Here is a 15028-nt window from a genome sequence, read left to right as displayed (position 1 = left end):
GTTTTCTCAGCTGCATGGCTACTTATGGAGCATGGTCTCCCACAAAACTCACCTGGAACACTGACTACTATTAGTTCAACATCAGGCAATTTCAATCCAATCCAATGTATCTGCTACCTACTCTTCTGTTTCTATCCACATCTATTATTTTAAAAAAGCTTAGTTTTTAATTGTTCCATTCAAACAAAAAGTAGCTCTATCAAGTCAGCCATCTAGAACCTAATGCAATACACACACACACACACACACACCTTTGATCATGCAAAATCATGTTGATCAGTCTTTCTATTACATCAATAAAGACCCAGTTCATAAGCAGAATGCATATCTCTCAGCCCAACTTACCTCACAGGGTTGCTGTTGTGGGGAAAATAGGAGGAGGAAGGAGTATTAGGTATGTTTGCTGCCTTGAGTTATTTATAAAAATAATAAAGGCGGGATAAAAATTAAATAAATAAATAAATAAATATTATCAATCCTACACTGTAAATCTGGGTTGGTTCTGTCTTTCCATCATAAAAGAATAATCTTTTTTTGCTATGCTTCATGTTCAATAGATCCACAATTCTATATATAATGATGATTCCAATTTGGGACATATAATTCAAAATCACATTCACATCTCTAAACTAGATTACTCCGCACAAAATGTATAGATATTAATTCAAAACAGCAGGTATGGATGTATTTTACACTCCCAGCATAATGAAATTGACAACCAACCTTTCTAAGATATTGCAAATGCTCAATTTACCACAATCAAGATGGAAAGCATTCTAATATATTTTACTTATTTATTTATTAAACTGCTTGAACTACCCAGTAGCTGAAGCTCTCTGGGCAGTTTACAATGCAGTAAAACACAGTTTAGTCTAGTGGTTAAGGCACTGGGCTAGAAACCAGGAGACCGAGAGTTCTAATCCCGCCCTAGGCACAAAAGCCGGCTGGGTGACCCTGGCCCAGTCCCTCTTTCTCAGCCCAACCACCTCACAGGGTGTTGTTGTGGGGAAAATAGAAGGAGGAAGGAGTATTTGGTATGTTCGCCACCTTGAGTTATTTATAAAAATACAAACAATAAGGGCGGGATAGAAAAAATAAAGTAAAAAATAAATAAAAATATAATCTGAGTAAAAAAATACAATACAATACAAAATAAAAACACCATATACACTAAGCAGCAGCATGGCAGTCCTTCAAAACCTAAGAATTATAATACAATTAAAAGCAAATTTAAAAGCCTGGAAAGTAGAAAGGTTTTCACTTGGTAATAAAATGATGCTAATGTAGGTGCCAGTTGAGCCTCTCTGGGGAGAGAGTTCCATAAATGGGGCATTACCAAAGAAAAAGTTCTCCCCTTGGAGCGGCCCACCTCACTTCCTTTGATGAAGGGACTTGGAGAGGGCCCAAGCAGCTGATCTTATAGTCCAGATAGGTACACATGGGAGAAGGCGCTCCTTCAGGTAACCTGGTTCTAGGCCAAGAAACATATATGCAGCCCAGTATTAAGTTTACTCAGAAATATATATCTGAGGTAAGCAGATATACATATTACTTCTGTGCAAGCACAATTAATTATCCACACATTTTATCCAACTCCCAGTCACCACAAGACTTGTGTTATATAAAATATTTAAAGATCAGGCTACCAATTATAGAAACTCATTACAACAAACTGAATATCTAAAACCAGGTTGGTGAAATAAAATTGAAGGACATATCTGACTATAAACAAGTAATTTTAACATGTAAAAAAAAAATTGTCTGCAATGTTCAATCAAGATTTTAAGCTATGCAGAGGAATACCCCTACTCATTTCTTTGTATGAGGGGCATACCAGCAATTGAACTACGTAAGAACAGAGAAGGTAAAATTAAGGCCACTTCAAAACACAGAGAAGGAAAAGTCTGAAGTATTCTCAGATTTCAGTAAGGCTTTCACTCTTGCTATTCAGCAGTGATGCCTGCATTACAAATAGGGAATCACAAATGCAAGCATTCTTCTTCAGAGAGTGAAATCCTGTATCTACCACAAATTTCTCAGCCTCAACATAAGGCGAACTACATCTAACCCTGAACAAGGGGAAAAGAAGTGCTAGAAAAATAATGCAACAGTATTTTGATTATTCCACAAATATACTGGAATAAACCACAAGACATATTCAAGATCTGTAGCTGAACAAGGATACAAGCATTTTAACCAGCAGAGATCATCAGGAATTTCATCTATCAAAGAGACTTTCTCCAGCAAATTCAACACAGAAGAATTTGCACTGGGTTCGGATTTTTTAAGCTACAACTTTATCCATCCCTGCCAGGGAATAAACCTCACAAACTCCAGAGAATGTACTTTTGAAGAGACATGCAGAACAGTCGCCCTGTTCCTCTCTGGTGTCTTAACCATCAAAAAGGCCATGCTTTTTTCTAACACACACACTGGGTATGCACAAGATGAAACCTAGTGGTTTTTGGAATGAGCCAACTGCAAATGAAACCCTAATTATTTTAAAAATATTATTTCCTCAATATCAGGCATCATGATCCAGCATTCTCATAAGTCCTACTTTACAGGAAGAGGGGCAGTATGATTATTCATCTTCTTTATTTTTTCTCCCCAGAAAAAAACAACTAAACGCACCTCTCCCCAACATAATCCAAATTTCCATTCGGATCTACCAAACCAATTCAGTGATCCAGGCTGGATTTGCAAACACATCCAAGACCATCACATTCAGGATCTCCATGGTATCATGTTCTCCTAGAGTCCTCCATTGAAATCGACAGACTGAAGCAATGAAAGGGAGGTTTGAATGATAAATGCACTAGAGAGTTTATTGGAGTGCTAAAGGAACTACTCTAACACACTGGCCCCCACTCCCCTTTTCAAAAAATTGTGGTTTTTATGGCGCTCTCTTTCAGAGCTTTTGCATCTCATCATTTTCGGACAGTTTTTTGTTTAAATAAAAACGTACCCCAAGAGTTATAAATTGTCTTTAGAAAGAACTAAGGCCCCTCCACTGGCCCCCAATCCCAAGAGGAAAAGACATATTTTACCCCGTCAAATAAAAATATAATGGCTCTCTCCCGTTCCCCTCCCCCGCTTCACATACCATTAAGCAGAGCCGAAACCCCCCACGCCCCTCCTGTTTAAAAAGTTTTGATCTTTGCAAATGACCTTAGCAAACTTCTGCGCAGCAGATGTGGGAACAGCGGGGGCGTCTCATCCTTCCTCCCGCTCCGGATTGATCCCAGCCCCTCCGCCCCTCTTTTTCCAATCCGAGGCCAAAGCTAGTTTCCGAACCACGAAACGGGATTTCAGGGCTTTTTAAAAAAATGTATTCCCTCCCCCTCCTTCTCCCAATGCGCCCAAGGATCGAGCTAACTTGCCCGTAAGGGCAGAACCGCGAAGGCAGGAAAAGTTCCCCAGGAGTTAGGGCAGGAAAGGGAGGCTGATGTCTGCAACCGCTGGCCGACTGCGGAGGGGCATCGTCGGGATTCAGACGAGCACACCCCGCAACTGCCTCCTGCCCTCCTCCCCAAACCAGATTAAAGCAACCTCTTACTGTCTCGCCCGAGACGCAGGCCGATAAGGCGAAGGCAAGCACCATCCACACGTTCCACATTATTCCTGTGTTGCAGCTCTCGCTGCGGCCCGCAACGAAAGGAGAGGTGAGAGAGGCGCCCGCAGATCCCCAAAGGAGCGACCTGCCACCCGGGCAGCTCTGACTACGATCCGGCCGGAGCGACGGCCTCGCTGGCTCCCCCCGCTCTCCTGCCTCCTCCCGGCTCCTTCGCCCGCCGCTCCTCACTCGTCGGCGCGCTTCAGGGCGGAGTTGGCCGGCTGGCGGGGAACGAGGGGGTGGATGGGTGGGTGGGCTGCCGTGAGCGCGGCTGCCGCCCGCCGGTCCGCGGGCTCGCGAGCTCGCCTGCCTCGCTCGCCTCTCGAACCTGCCGCTCCGCTGCGGAGCTCCCGCGCTGGTCTGGGCGCTGCGGGCGCGAAAACAAAGTTTGGAGTCGGGGCAGCGGCGGAGCAGCGCGCGCGCGCCCGCCCGCCGGGGTGTTTTCCTCTCTCTCGCACGAGGATGGGGAGGAAAAGCCGAGCCGCTCCTCAGCCGCTTTCACTTCGCCTGGCCTCGGTTTTCTTTCGCCGCCCGCGGGAAGCGACTCCTAGTTAAAGCCTGGCGAAATTCCTGCAGGATTACAACACAGATTGGCAGGTCCTTCAGCCACTGGGAAGCAGGGCGGGCGCTCGCCGCGGCAGCCCGGGCTCCGTTCGGCCTCTTGCGAAGCCCGGCTAATCCCTCCCCGGGACCGCTGCCCACCTCTCCGCCTCTCCTTCGCCTCCTGTCTGGTCGCCCGGCCTCCCTCCTGCTCCCTCCCGCGCGTGCTCCGCGGCCACCTTGGACGCCCCGGGAAAGCTCTCCGCCGGCTCCTCGGAGCGAGCGGGATCGCGCTGCCCGCTTGGCTACAGCGACGCTCTCCCTACAGCAGCACCGGCGCAGGCGGAAAGGGCAGAGTTAGGGAAAGAGAGGCAGAAGCAGCGCCAGATACTTGCAGAGATCCAAGTTAAGGTTGCCGTTTGCTGGTGGTTGCTAATGAAGGGGCATCTACTGAAGAAGCATGCTTGTTTGCTTGGACTAGTTAGATGCCCCGTGCAGCGGCACCTACATGATCGAGGCTGCCCTAGGGGCCATACATTTCCTGGAAAGAACACTTCCTCCTGTTTCCAGAGTCCATGTAGTCTGAGTGTCCACGAATCGTCTCCTCTGTGTGCGTGTGCGCGCGCACGCATCTTTGAATCAGTGTTGACTCCTGGCGACTTCCTGGACAAGTCCCTGCAGTTTCCTTGGCAAGATTTCCAAAGTGGTTTGCCATTGCCTCCTTCCTAGGGCTGAGAGAGAATGACTGGTCCAAAGTCACCCAGCTGGCTTCGTGCCTCAGGCAAGACTAGAGCTCATGGTCTCCCGGTTTCTGGCCTGGTGTTCTAACCACTACACCAAATAGTAATGACCCCATTCTCTGACCAAAGGCTTTCTCCTCTGGGTATCCAAGGACCACTCCTTCTGGTGGCTAAGGAACTGCTCGACCACCACCGCAAATGTTATTCTGAGCGTACTCTCTTTGTTCTTGTGGTATTTCCACCCTTGGCTACCAACCAAGGTGATGCTGTGACATCCTCTCTCGGTGCCTGGGGGCTGTAGGGGTCTGGATGGGGAGCAACAGGCTTCAGCTGAACCCTGGTAAGATGAAGTGGCTGTGGGTTAATGGCCCTTCCGTATCGCGGATTTTGTCATCTTTGGACTTGGATGGGGTTGCACTGCCCCAGACAGACCCGGTGCGTAACTAGGGGGTCCTCCTGGACTCACGGCTCCTGCTTGAAGAGCAGGTAGCAGCTGTGGCCAGAAAGGCCTTAGCACAGCTTCGTGTTGTGCACCAGTTATGCCCTTTCCTGGATCGTGAAGCCCTTCAAACGGTCACTCACGCCCTTGTTATCTCCCATATTGACTACTGCAACGCGCTCTATATGGGGCTACCCTTGAAGAGTATCCGGAAGCTTCAGCTGGTCCAGAATACAGCTGCACGGGCTATTTGTGGCACCCCCAGAAGGGCACATATAACACCTTTTGTGCACAAGCTGCATTGGGTACCCATTTGCTTCCAGGTCCAATTCAAGGTGTTGGTTATCACCTTTAAAGCCCTACATGACATGGGCCCAGGTTACCTGAGGGACCGCCTCTTCCCCGTTACATCAACCCGTCCCACCTGATCATGCAGAGAGGGCATGCTGCAGATTCCGTTGGTAAGAGAATTCCATCTGGCAGGGTCCAGGAGGCAGGCCTTCTCTGCAGTAGCTCCCACCCTCTGGAACATCTTGCCCCTGGAGGGGAGGTTAGCCCCATCGCTCCTGGCCTTCCAGAGGAACTTGAAGACCTGGCTCTGCCACCTGGCCTGGGGTGGGGAGGGGAATAGTTATGCCGGGGTTTGGCTAGTGCCCTAAAGTGCCCCTCCCATGCAAGAATCGAATTAGATCACAACCATCTGGTCTTTATTTATATTTATCTGTTATTAGTAATTGTTTTTATATGGTGCACTTTTATATATTGTAATTTTATTGTATATTTATTGTTTTATTGATTATCTTGTTGTAAACTGCACAGAGTCTCTCTGGTGAGAGGAGATGGGCGGTGACAAATTTGATAAATAAATAAATAAACAAACAAACCATGATGGGTTAAGTGTCTAAGGCAGAATACCTCTCAGTATCAGGTGCTGGGGCAAAAAATGAGCTGGCCATGCTATTGTCCTCATTTCCTATTGAGTACATTGGATCCACAATGCCTATTGTGTACCCAATGTACTCAGTATTATGCCCATTGTGTACATTAAACTGGGGCATCTTTTTCACTTGTTACAACAGGCACTTATATTCTTAATAATTTCCCCAGAAAGTTGGTCAGATACCAGAGGAAGTCATTATTGTGCAATCGCCCTATTTATTGATCTAATTTCACAGAAGGGACATGGAATCCAGGACAAAGCCTTTCACTGGAAACCTCTTATTTTGTCTTTTTTTCTACAAGAAAACCAAGTATTGCCATACTCTACTGTTTTATCATTACGTGAATGGCATTTTTTTCTGGGCTGAGCTCTTCCTTCCTTCCTTTCTTTTCTGAGTGAAAAGTGAGACATCAGCTACAGTATATTAAATTAAACACTGACGGAGAGAGCAAACATTACGGACACCCTGAATCTAAGCACAACAAATTGATCAGAAATATTTATCTAGAACAATAAATCAGAGTTTCTGCCTATTAGGTCCCCGTGGTATTGTACTGTAAAAAAAATCCAAAAATGTATGATGATTTTAAATAAATGTTGTCATTACACAACCCAAGGAAGAAGCCCTACACCATTTAAATTTAGAAAGTGATGACAGTACAGAAGTAACAGCCCAACTGTACACAAATGTCTTTACCTACTGAATGTGGAACTAGGAAGGAACCAATCTTGCAAGGGTAGGAGTTCCATAAATGGGAAATATATTTAAGGTTATTATCACAAGATCTGTAATAGCAAAAAAAAAAAAGGGAAATTGTTAATTAATTAATTAAATGTATTTTCTATCCCACCTTTATTATTTTTATAAATAACTCAAGGCGGCGAACATACCTAATACTCCTTCCTCCTCCTATTTTCCCCACAACAACAACCCTGTGAGGTGAGTTGGGCTGAGAGAGAGGAACTGGCCATGGTCACCCAGCCGGCTTTCGTGCCTAAGGAGGGACTAGAACTCACGGTCTCACAGTTTCTAGCCCGTTGCTTTAAGGGCTAGACCAAACTAGCGCTGATAGTTAATGATGGTTAATGGTTAATGGTCAGACTGGTTAATGACATTGGAACAAAGAAAGGGCTGAAATTGCAACATTACAAGTAAAGTTTCAGCATAGTTAAAGCTGTATATCAAAAAGTTATTCTAATTATTCCCTTCTTAATGGAATAGTTTGGTGCGTTTAGCCACTACCATTTTTCACTTCCCAAATTTTGTCACTGCCACCTCTTGTGCCCTTTTAGTCAGAATCCTACGAAATACTTTCTCAAATACATTTGGCTAACTAATTCCCTTGTAGTTTTTGCATATATTCTTACTACCTTTCCCTTTGTGTTGAGGAACAATAACAATCTTCCAGTCATCAAGTACAGGTAGTTTTCACACAGACATTAAAGAAATCACAGAGTCACTCATTAAGTAAACCATATTATTTTAACATTTCGCTAGTTAACCACTTGCACTTGCAGCCTCATCGCTTCTCACAGCATTTATGACTTCCTTTTCTTTTTCTTTTGGTTGCACTAACAATTGTAACATTCATTTTAAGTCCAGTCTCTGGCACAACAATATTATTCCCATACAAATCTATATATATTGCTTCTAGCATTTTCCCACTTTGTTTCATCCCAAAACAATTATTTTTATTTCTAATTTCGCTCACCTGAACCTCCTTATTTAGCCATCTTTATCCAATTAGGTTCAAAAACAGTTTTGCATTTCCATTAACATTACTCTGCATTTTCTCTGGCTCTTTTAATTTTACCCATTCCTTGTTGTCTTTGACTTCATTCTTTGCAACTGTCTTTTTCTCTACATACACATGATTCAATATCTTTATCTCATCCTCATTTGCAACAACAGCCATTCTCTTACATGCATTTTTTCATCACCCACAGACTTTTCCACTTCATCATTCCTCCAAGTATCCTTTTTGCATGCTTCCTAGTAGTGTAATTTCACAACACTTCTATGGCATTCTTTATCAAAATACTTCTCAATATGTATGAAACAGCTTCCACATCCTGTTTTCTTAAGTCTACTTTCCACTCATCCTCTTGAGAGATCTTCTGATACATTTAATATAGGACTCATACCTTCTCTTCCTGCAACTGCTTTACTTTCATTCTTGTTTGTTTCACTTCTTTCCTATTCTTTCATGCCCATTTTGCCAAGATCCACTATTTACACTACCAGAAGATTATCTGATCCACATTCAGAACTTCTCATCACTATTGTATCTTTCACAGAATCAATATTTCATTCTTTCATCATAAGCCATCAAATCAACCATATTTTCAGATTCGTTATTTTGCCATACCGACACAATTGGGAAAAACATTCCAAATAATATGCATGTTCTACTAGTCCATCTATTATTTAATGGTCCTAGACCATTTCTCTTATAATAGAGTAGTTCACTTATTTTTTAGCTGTTTCCTACCTATTTTGGTACTAATGCTTTGAAGATCGCTCAAGATCTATTTGGTTTGGCAGTGTTTTATTGTTTCTTTCAAGATAGTTGTTATAGTGTTTACATTGCCTATTCATGTAATGATTGCCCTAGCCCAAATACTCAGACTCACAAGAGGCTGCTATATGAAATCTGATTTATTAAGGAACTAAAGGCAAATACAGAGAAAGCTGAGAATGAGCAAAAGCGCGCCAAATACAAACTTAAACCCTTGGTGCAAACGTATCCCGCCTCCCTCGTAACAGCCCCGCCCGGCACAGGTGCTAGCAATCGTCAGAGTTGCTAGCCTGGGAAAGTAACCTTGAGCGCAGTAGATAATGGAAATACATTCCAGAGCAAAGCCAAAAGATAAGTACTCCCATCCTCCCGAGAAAGATGAAACACGCATCCTGCTAATGACATGCGAAACGTTACGATGTATCAAAGACATTGAAACGGCGAACATGACAATTCAGCTCTTGTGGCAAGGATGAGTAGCCCGTGGGCTTCCAGGTGTTGTTGAAGTACAATTCATTACAGCTACCACCAGCATGGTCACCTCTGCTTATGACTTCTGCTAGTCATCTTGACAAGGCAAGTTATATGTGTGTCCTTATCTATGTCCCACTGAATTATTTATGGTTGACTTCCAGCAATAATGATAGAGTTTTTGTCTTCTCTTGGAGGTACAGGTTAAGTATATTTTTAAATAGTAGAATTATTAATATGTTACAGATTTAAAAATAGCTGAAATTCAGACTGCTGATTTTGATAATCCCTATACTTGCCATGGGTCCACTCATATTTGCTTGAGAGAAAGACTCACTGAACTCAGCAGATTTCTGTCCATGGGAATATATTTAAAACTGATCAGAAAAGCAACCAAGGAGATTTTGTTTTCAACCCATGTACAAGCTTTGAGGTTTCTTGGTCAGCAGCATCTAGAGAACCATAAAGAGCAGATCTCAATGCCTTGCAACAGCAGTAACACCCACAGTACAGAAATATTTGGCACTAGTCAACATTTGTTGTTAGAAACCATCAATGGTTATCTTTTCTCTGGAAATGGAAGAGAGATAGAACTGGAACCACATGAAAAGCATTAAGAAGTTATTAGTCCTCCTTCATAACTTCTGCAAAAAATCTCAACAAAAAGCAAAGAACAAAGTAGAGGATTAATCGATTGATTGATTTTTAGCATTTGGGGAAATCATTATCTGAAAGCCAGAAATTCAATTTCCTGATGTGTATGTATGTATGTACATGCACACATGCATGTATTAGTAAAATGGAATTACAAACACGCATTTCAAAAAATGATTAAACAGCTCAAAATTATTGGGACAGATACTTGTAACTAATTGATTGATTACATGCCATCAAGTTGTTTTCAACTCCTAGCAACAGTTTTTAAATTGCAATAGTTATTGCTTATAAAAACTCCCTTAAAAAATATTTATTCAGTTTATATAGGTGCCCACCCAACATGCTCCATAACTCCTCTCCTCTCCTCTTCTCTTGTTTCCTCTCCTCTCCGTAAGCATTTAAAATTGAATTAGTAGTTGTAGAAAGGAAATATTAACTTCACAGGACAAACATATCATGACATTTTTTGAATAGTAGCTCCCTAGATTTATTTTGCTCCGGGCAAGTTGGAATTAGAATACAATTAACTAATTGGTGATCCTGGAAAATGAAAGAAGTATGGTTTTAAGTGAATATCTATATTACAGATTGGCTCAGAAAGTATTTGTGGTGTTGGGGTGCTTTGATTCTTTTTCTGTATTGAGCAGATTTACATGTGGTGCTGCATCATGGATCTTGTGCCAAGGCATTGACGCTCTAGGAATGCATCTCTTTCTAGAGATGAGGTGCAACTGGAGTGCAAAGAAAGGATGTAACAGATCCAACAAGCCAGGCAACCCACATGCTCTTCATGTTGAATAGGACAAGTTCATGTGTTGTACAATAGCAAAATCTGCCCTGGTAGAATTTATTTATATCCAGTGATTGACTCTGAGAAAAACAAACATGTTTATACCCTACTTCATCCAAAATGCTGTCAGGACAGCTTACAATTTAAACAATACAAGTACAGAAAAACAACAAAATACCAATAAAGTAACAGATATAGGACTCTTCAACAAGGTTGTTGCAAGGCATTGAGATCTGCTCTTTATGGTTCTCTAGATGCTGCTGACCAAGAAACCTCAAAGCTTGTACATGGGTTGAAAACAAAATCTCCAAGGTTAAAAGGCATTGATGAACGAGTGATGGCCCTACAGCTAAAAAACCTGTATATTGTACAATAACTCTTAACAAAACTGGTCAGCCCTGCACTTTCCACACTTAAATGATACATTCATAGTAAAGCTTTTGTAGCTGTACACTTCAGACTTCTTGGGCACACAACTATGAAACAGTGTGGTATGTTTACTTAACCTTGGGCTGTGGTAATAAGCCTCATGCGGCGCAGAGTGGTAGGTGGCAGTATTACAACTGAAACTCTCCCCACGACCCAAGTTTGATCCTAGCAGAGGCTGGATTCTTGGTTAGCTGGCTCAGGCCGACTCAGCCTTCCATCCTCCCGAGGTCGGTAAAATGAGCACCCAGCTTGCTGGGGAAGGTGACGATTGGGGAAGGCAATGGCAAACCATCTCACTATAGTCTGCCAAGAAAACGTCACGAAATCGGCGTCCCCCCAAAGGATCAGACATGACTCGGTGCTTGCACTAGGGACCTTTCACTTTCACAGGGCTGTGCTAAGCACTCTGGTGCCCTCTGATGATACACTTTCAAATACCCACTACTGTCAAGGTCCCTGTTCCAATGTTCCTGGAAAACATCGTAACATGTTCCCATGCCATGCCGGTGCTGACACGGGTTGCTGTTCAGGAGGGGGCTGCTCCTGCTCCTTGTACCAGGCTGTGATGCGAGGAAGGAAGAATGCATGTTTGGGTTATCTTGACTGGTCAAGGACATTTCCCACAGACCGGCAGGAACCGTTAGGGGCACCTGCAGAGAATGGAATTGTACTGACTCTGGGGGGAGGGACTGGACACTGCTTGGGTTTTTACTGAGAGAAATCCCATGCTTTTACTATTCTCAGCTTTGCTTGTGATCCTGCATACTATTCATTATTAAATCTGATATCCATGAAAGCCTTGTGTGAGTCTGATAGTGATTTTGAATAGGCAATCATTACACTGCTAAGGATCCTTATCTGATTCCTACAGCTGTTCTGAAACCATCAGAACTTTCTTCCAATGAAACTATAATAGGCCCAGCTTCCCTTGTCTTCCATTTCTAACAGGGCTACAGTAATTGTCAGGAAGATACTGGTAGCTATACAACCTGAGCAGACCATAGTGTAGACAACATTTTTGGTCACAGCTGCTAGCTTGGCTGATCTCAAAAAAATTAAGGAGGGTCAGACCTGATTAGTACTTAGATGGAAAATGGCCAGGAAAGGCTGTAGATTGCATTAGTGTGTGTGTGTTTGTGTTTTAGCATCCTGAAAGACAGCAATGGCAAACCATTTCCGTGTTGTTGCCAAGAAGACTACAGGGATGTATCCATGTAATCAGCAGGAGTCAAGCATAACTCAAACAAGGCTTTCCCTTTTTTCAGGCAATATTTTTGGTGCCAAGGCTTGGATTGCTTGATAGAGATGGGAATGTTCTTACATATGTAAATACATCACTTCATCCCCTTCCTTTCCAATGATCTTGAGCACAGCTATTGGGAGGGAGAAGCAATAAGATTTCATTCGTCCTTCCAGCAGCCTTGCTTGAAGGTTGCTTATTCTGTACTGTGGATAATCAGTAATTTTGAGTAGGTTCACTGAGAGACAGGGAGAAGCCTAGGTCTGCTTCCAGTACAGTGATTTTGAAAGGGTAATTGAGAAAGAATTCTTTCCTACTAGCTAATTGATCTGCTTGAGAAGCTATACACTTGATAATTGGAAAAAAAGAGGAGGGGTTCCCTACAGGTTAATGTTCACAACCAAAATGCAGCCTTGAGACCATAGATTGCCCATGTGTACTTCAAAGACCCTCATAGGTTGAAACCCATGCTCTGCCCTTTGCAAAATGGAGGCACTCTAATACTTTTCCCCAAGGGAACAGATTGATACTTAATTCTGGCTTAGGATAGACGGAGTCCACCACTGTCTTAACTCCATAGCATGCCCAATGCCATTATCTGTAGAATATTACTGGTCAGCTTCAACAAACCTTCCATTATAGCTGAAGCACGCAACCAAGTCCCCACAGCTCCTCCCAGATGCTATCAAATTGTAATTTTTAATACGACTGACAAGGAATAAACTTAATACTCGAAATTAAGGTAATTGTACTATTTAGTTTTCATTCTGGACCTGTATTCTTTTCGGAGTGCAGCCCCAGGCACAATCAGCTGTGGCCTTTGACTCAAAATGCCTACCTAGAAAAATCTCACCCAACATACTGTATGTTGACGGCGTACTTTTTACGCTTCCCCTTTTTTCTTTTCCTTTTTCCTTTTCCATACTCCAATCTATATAAGCTTCATTTGTATCTCAATAAAAATGTTAGATTTACTGAGTGAGTGGGCATCCTTTTTCCATATTTTAGCCCAATACCATTTTTAGTAGAATCCATCCATTCAGAACATGACCTCTGTCAACTAGAGACCACTAGTCTCTTTCAAGCTTTTTGGCTTTTTATTTTTGTATCCCTGTGCACTGTATCTGTCTCCTCAGTATGCATATCTGTATAAATAAACACGTCAGCAAGGGCGCTTTATGCATTTTTATTATTCTCAGATTGTGTTTTCTGTAAGTAATCAAAAATGTGGAGGCATGGCTCAGAGCTCACACTGTCTTCACTGGTTTGAAATGTAGCATTGTCTCTTATTGTTCAGTTCAGTTCATTTCCTTTCTTTTTTTTTACATGTACGCATGCAGTAAATTTGCCTACTGTTACAGGATGAAACTCATATGCTGAAGAAGGGGTCTCAGATGACACTTTTTTGAGATAAGAGGCAGCTGCTGCTCCCATCTAGTTATTAAAAAGAGTAGAACTATCAATGGGATGATAGATGGTGGTGGTAGTGATGATGATGATGATGATGAAGATAGGTAAATTAGACAGATTGGTATTAAAGTGGTGTGTTCTGCAGAGGAAACTATTCTGTACTTAGGAAGTCAGAGGAAATGAAAGTGGTGGCCACAGTGACTGAAGTCCCATCCCTTTTTAACATACAGGTAGTCCTTGACTAATGACCATTAGTTTAGCGGCCGTTCGTTACAATGGCACTGAAAAAAGTGACTTATGACTGGTCCACACCCTTACAACCATCACAGCATCCCTGCGGTCACTTGATCAAAATACAGGCACTTGGCAACTGGCTCGCCCTTAGAATGGTTGCAGCGTTCTGAGCTCATGTGATCGCCATTTGTAACCTTTCCAGCCAGCTTCTGACAAGCAAAGTTTAATGGGGGAAGCCAGATTTGCTTAATGACTGTGGTGATTTGCTTATCGACCGCAGTGATTCACTTAATGACCATGGCAAAAAAGGTCGTAAAATCAGGCGTGACTCACTTAAGAACTGCCTTGCTTAGCAATGGAAGTTTGAGTCCCAATTGTGGTTGTAAGTGGAGGACTACCTGTATGTTGCAGATATCACCTGGATGTAAAACACTGCAGAGTTGGCTGGGTTCTCAGGCTGCACCCGCCATTTCAACACTGTTCGCCCTCCCCCTGCTGACACCCATGCTGATTTTCATATTTGTTTTGGAAGTCAGATAAAACGATAGTCCACTATTCTTTGCTGTGTGAATTTTTTGTAATGCTCATTGGACTGTTCCCTTGTATGATGAGCAAAACTGGAAGAATCCTTATTAAAGTGACTTTGTGGGGCAATAAATAACTTAGGAAGGTACATTCAATTTAAAAAAATATTGTGAAATGATGGAGGATCTTAGTGATTTTATGATGGTGACTGGCTTCAGTGAAGCAATGATTGGTGTGTCAGCAATGATAGAGATAAGTATGCAAATATATCCATGGAGATGACTTGTGTCAGCTTCCTGTCTTAAGTTAAGAATGGAATGGAAGATATTTGGACCTAATAAAATTTGAAGGGGCTATATATAAAATGAAAAGAAGAGATGAATTGGAAAATGAAGGACATCCATGCCAATGGTTTTTGTATTTTCAATTAAAGGAACAATTTAAAATTGATGTCCAAAGTTACAAATTCACAAAAGAT

General features: G+C 42.6%; 1 protein-coding gene across 1 annotated transcript in view; it reads right to left on the bottom strand.

Annotated features, from left to right (window-relative positions):
- The window catches only part of SDC2 (syndecan 2), a 59795-nt gene extending 55652 nt beyond the window's left edge, over positions 1 to 4143 (bottom strand). Inside the window, exon 1 of the mRNA XM_063299532.1 lies at positions 3560 to 4143. Coding sequence (XP_063155602.1) covers positions 3560 to 3619 — 60 coding nt within the window. The 5' untranslated portion in view covers positions 3620 to 4143. The remainder of the gene's footprint in view (positions 1 to 3559) is intronic.
- Positions 4144 to 15028: the final 10885 nt, after the last annotated feature.

This window comes from Candoia aspera, chromosome 3 (assembly GCF_035149785.1).
Source record: "Candoia aspera isolate rCanAsp1 chromosome 3, rCanAsp1.hap2, whole genome shotgun sequence".
NCBI lineage: Eukaryota > Metazoa > Chordata > Lepidosauria > Squamata > Boidae > Candoia > Candoia aspera.
This window is presented reverse-complemented; position numbering and strand designations above follow the sequence as displayed.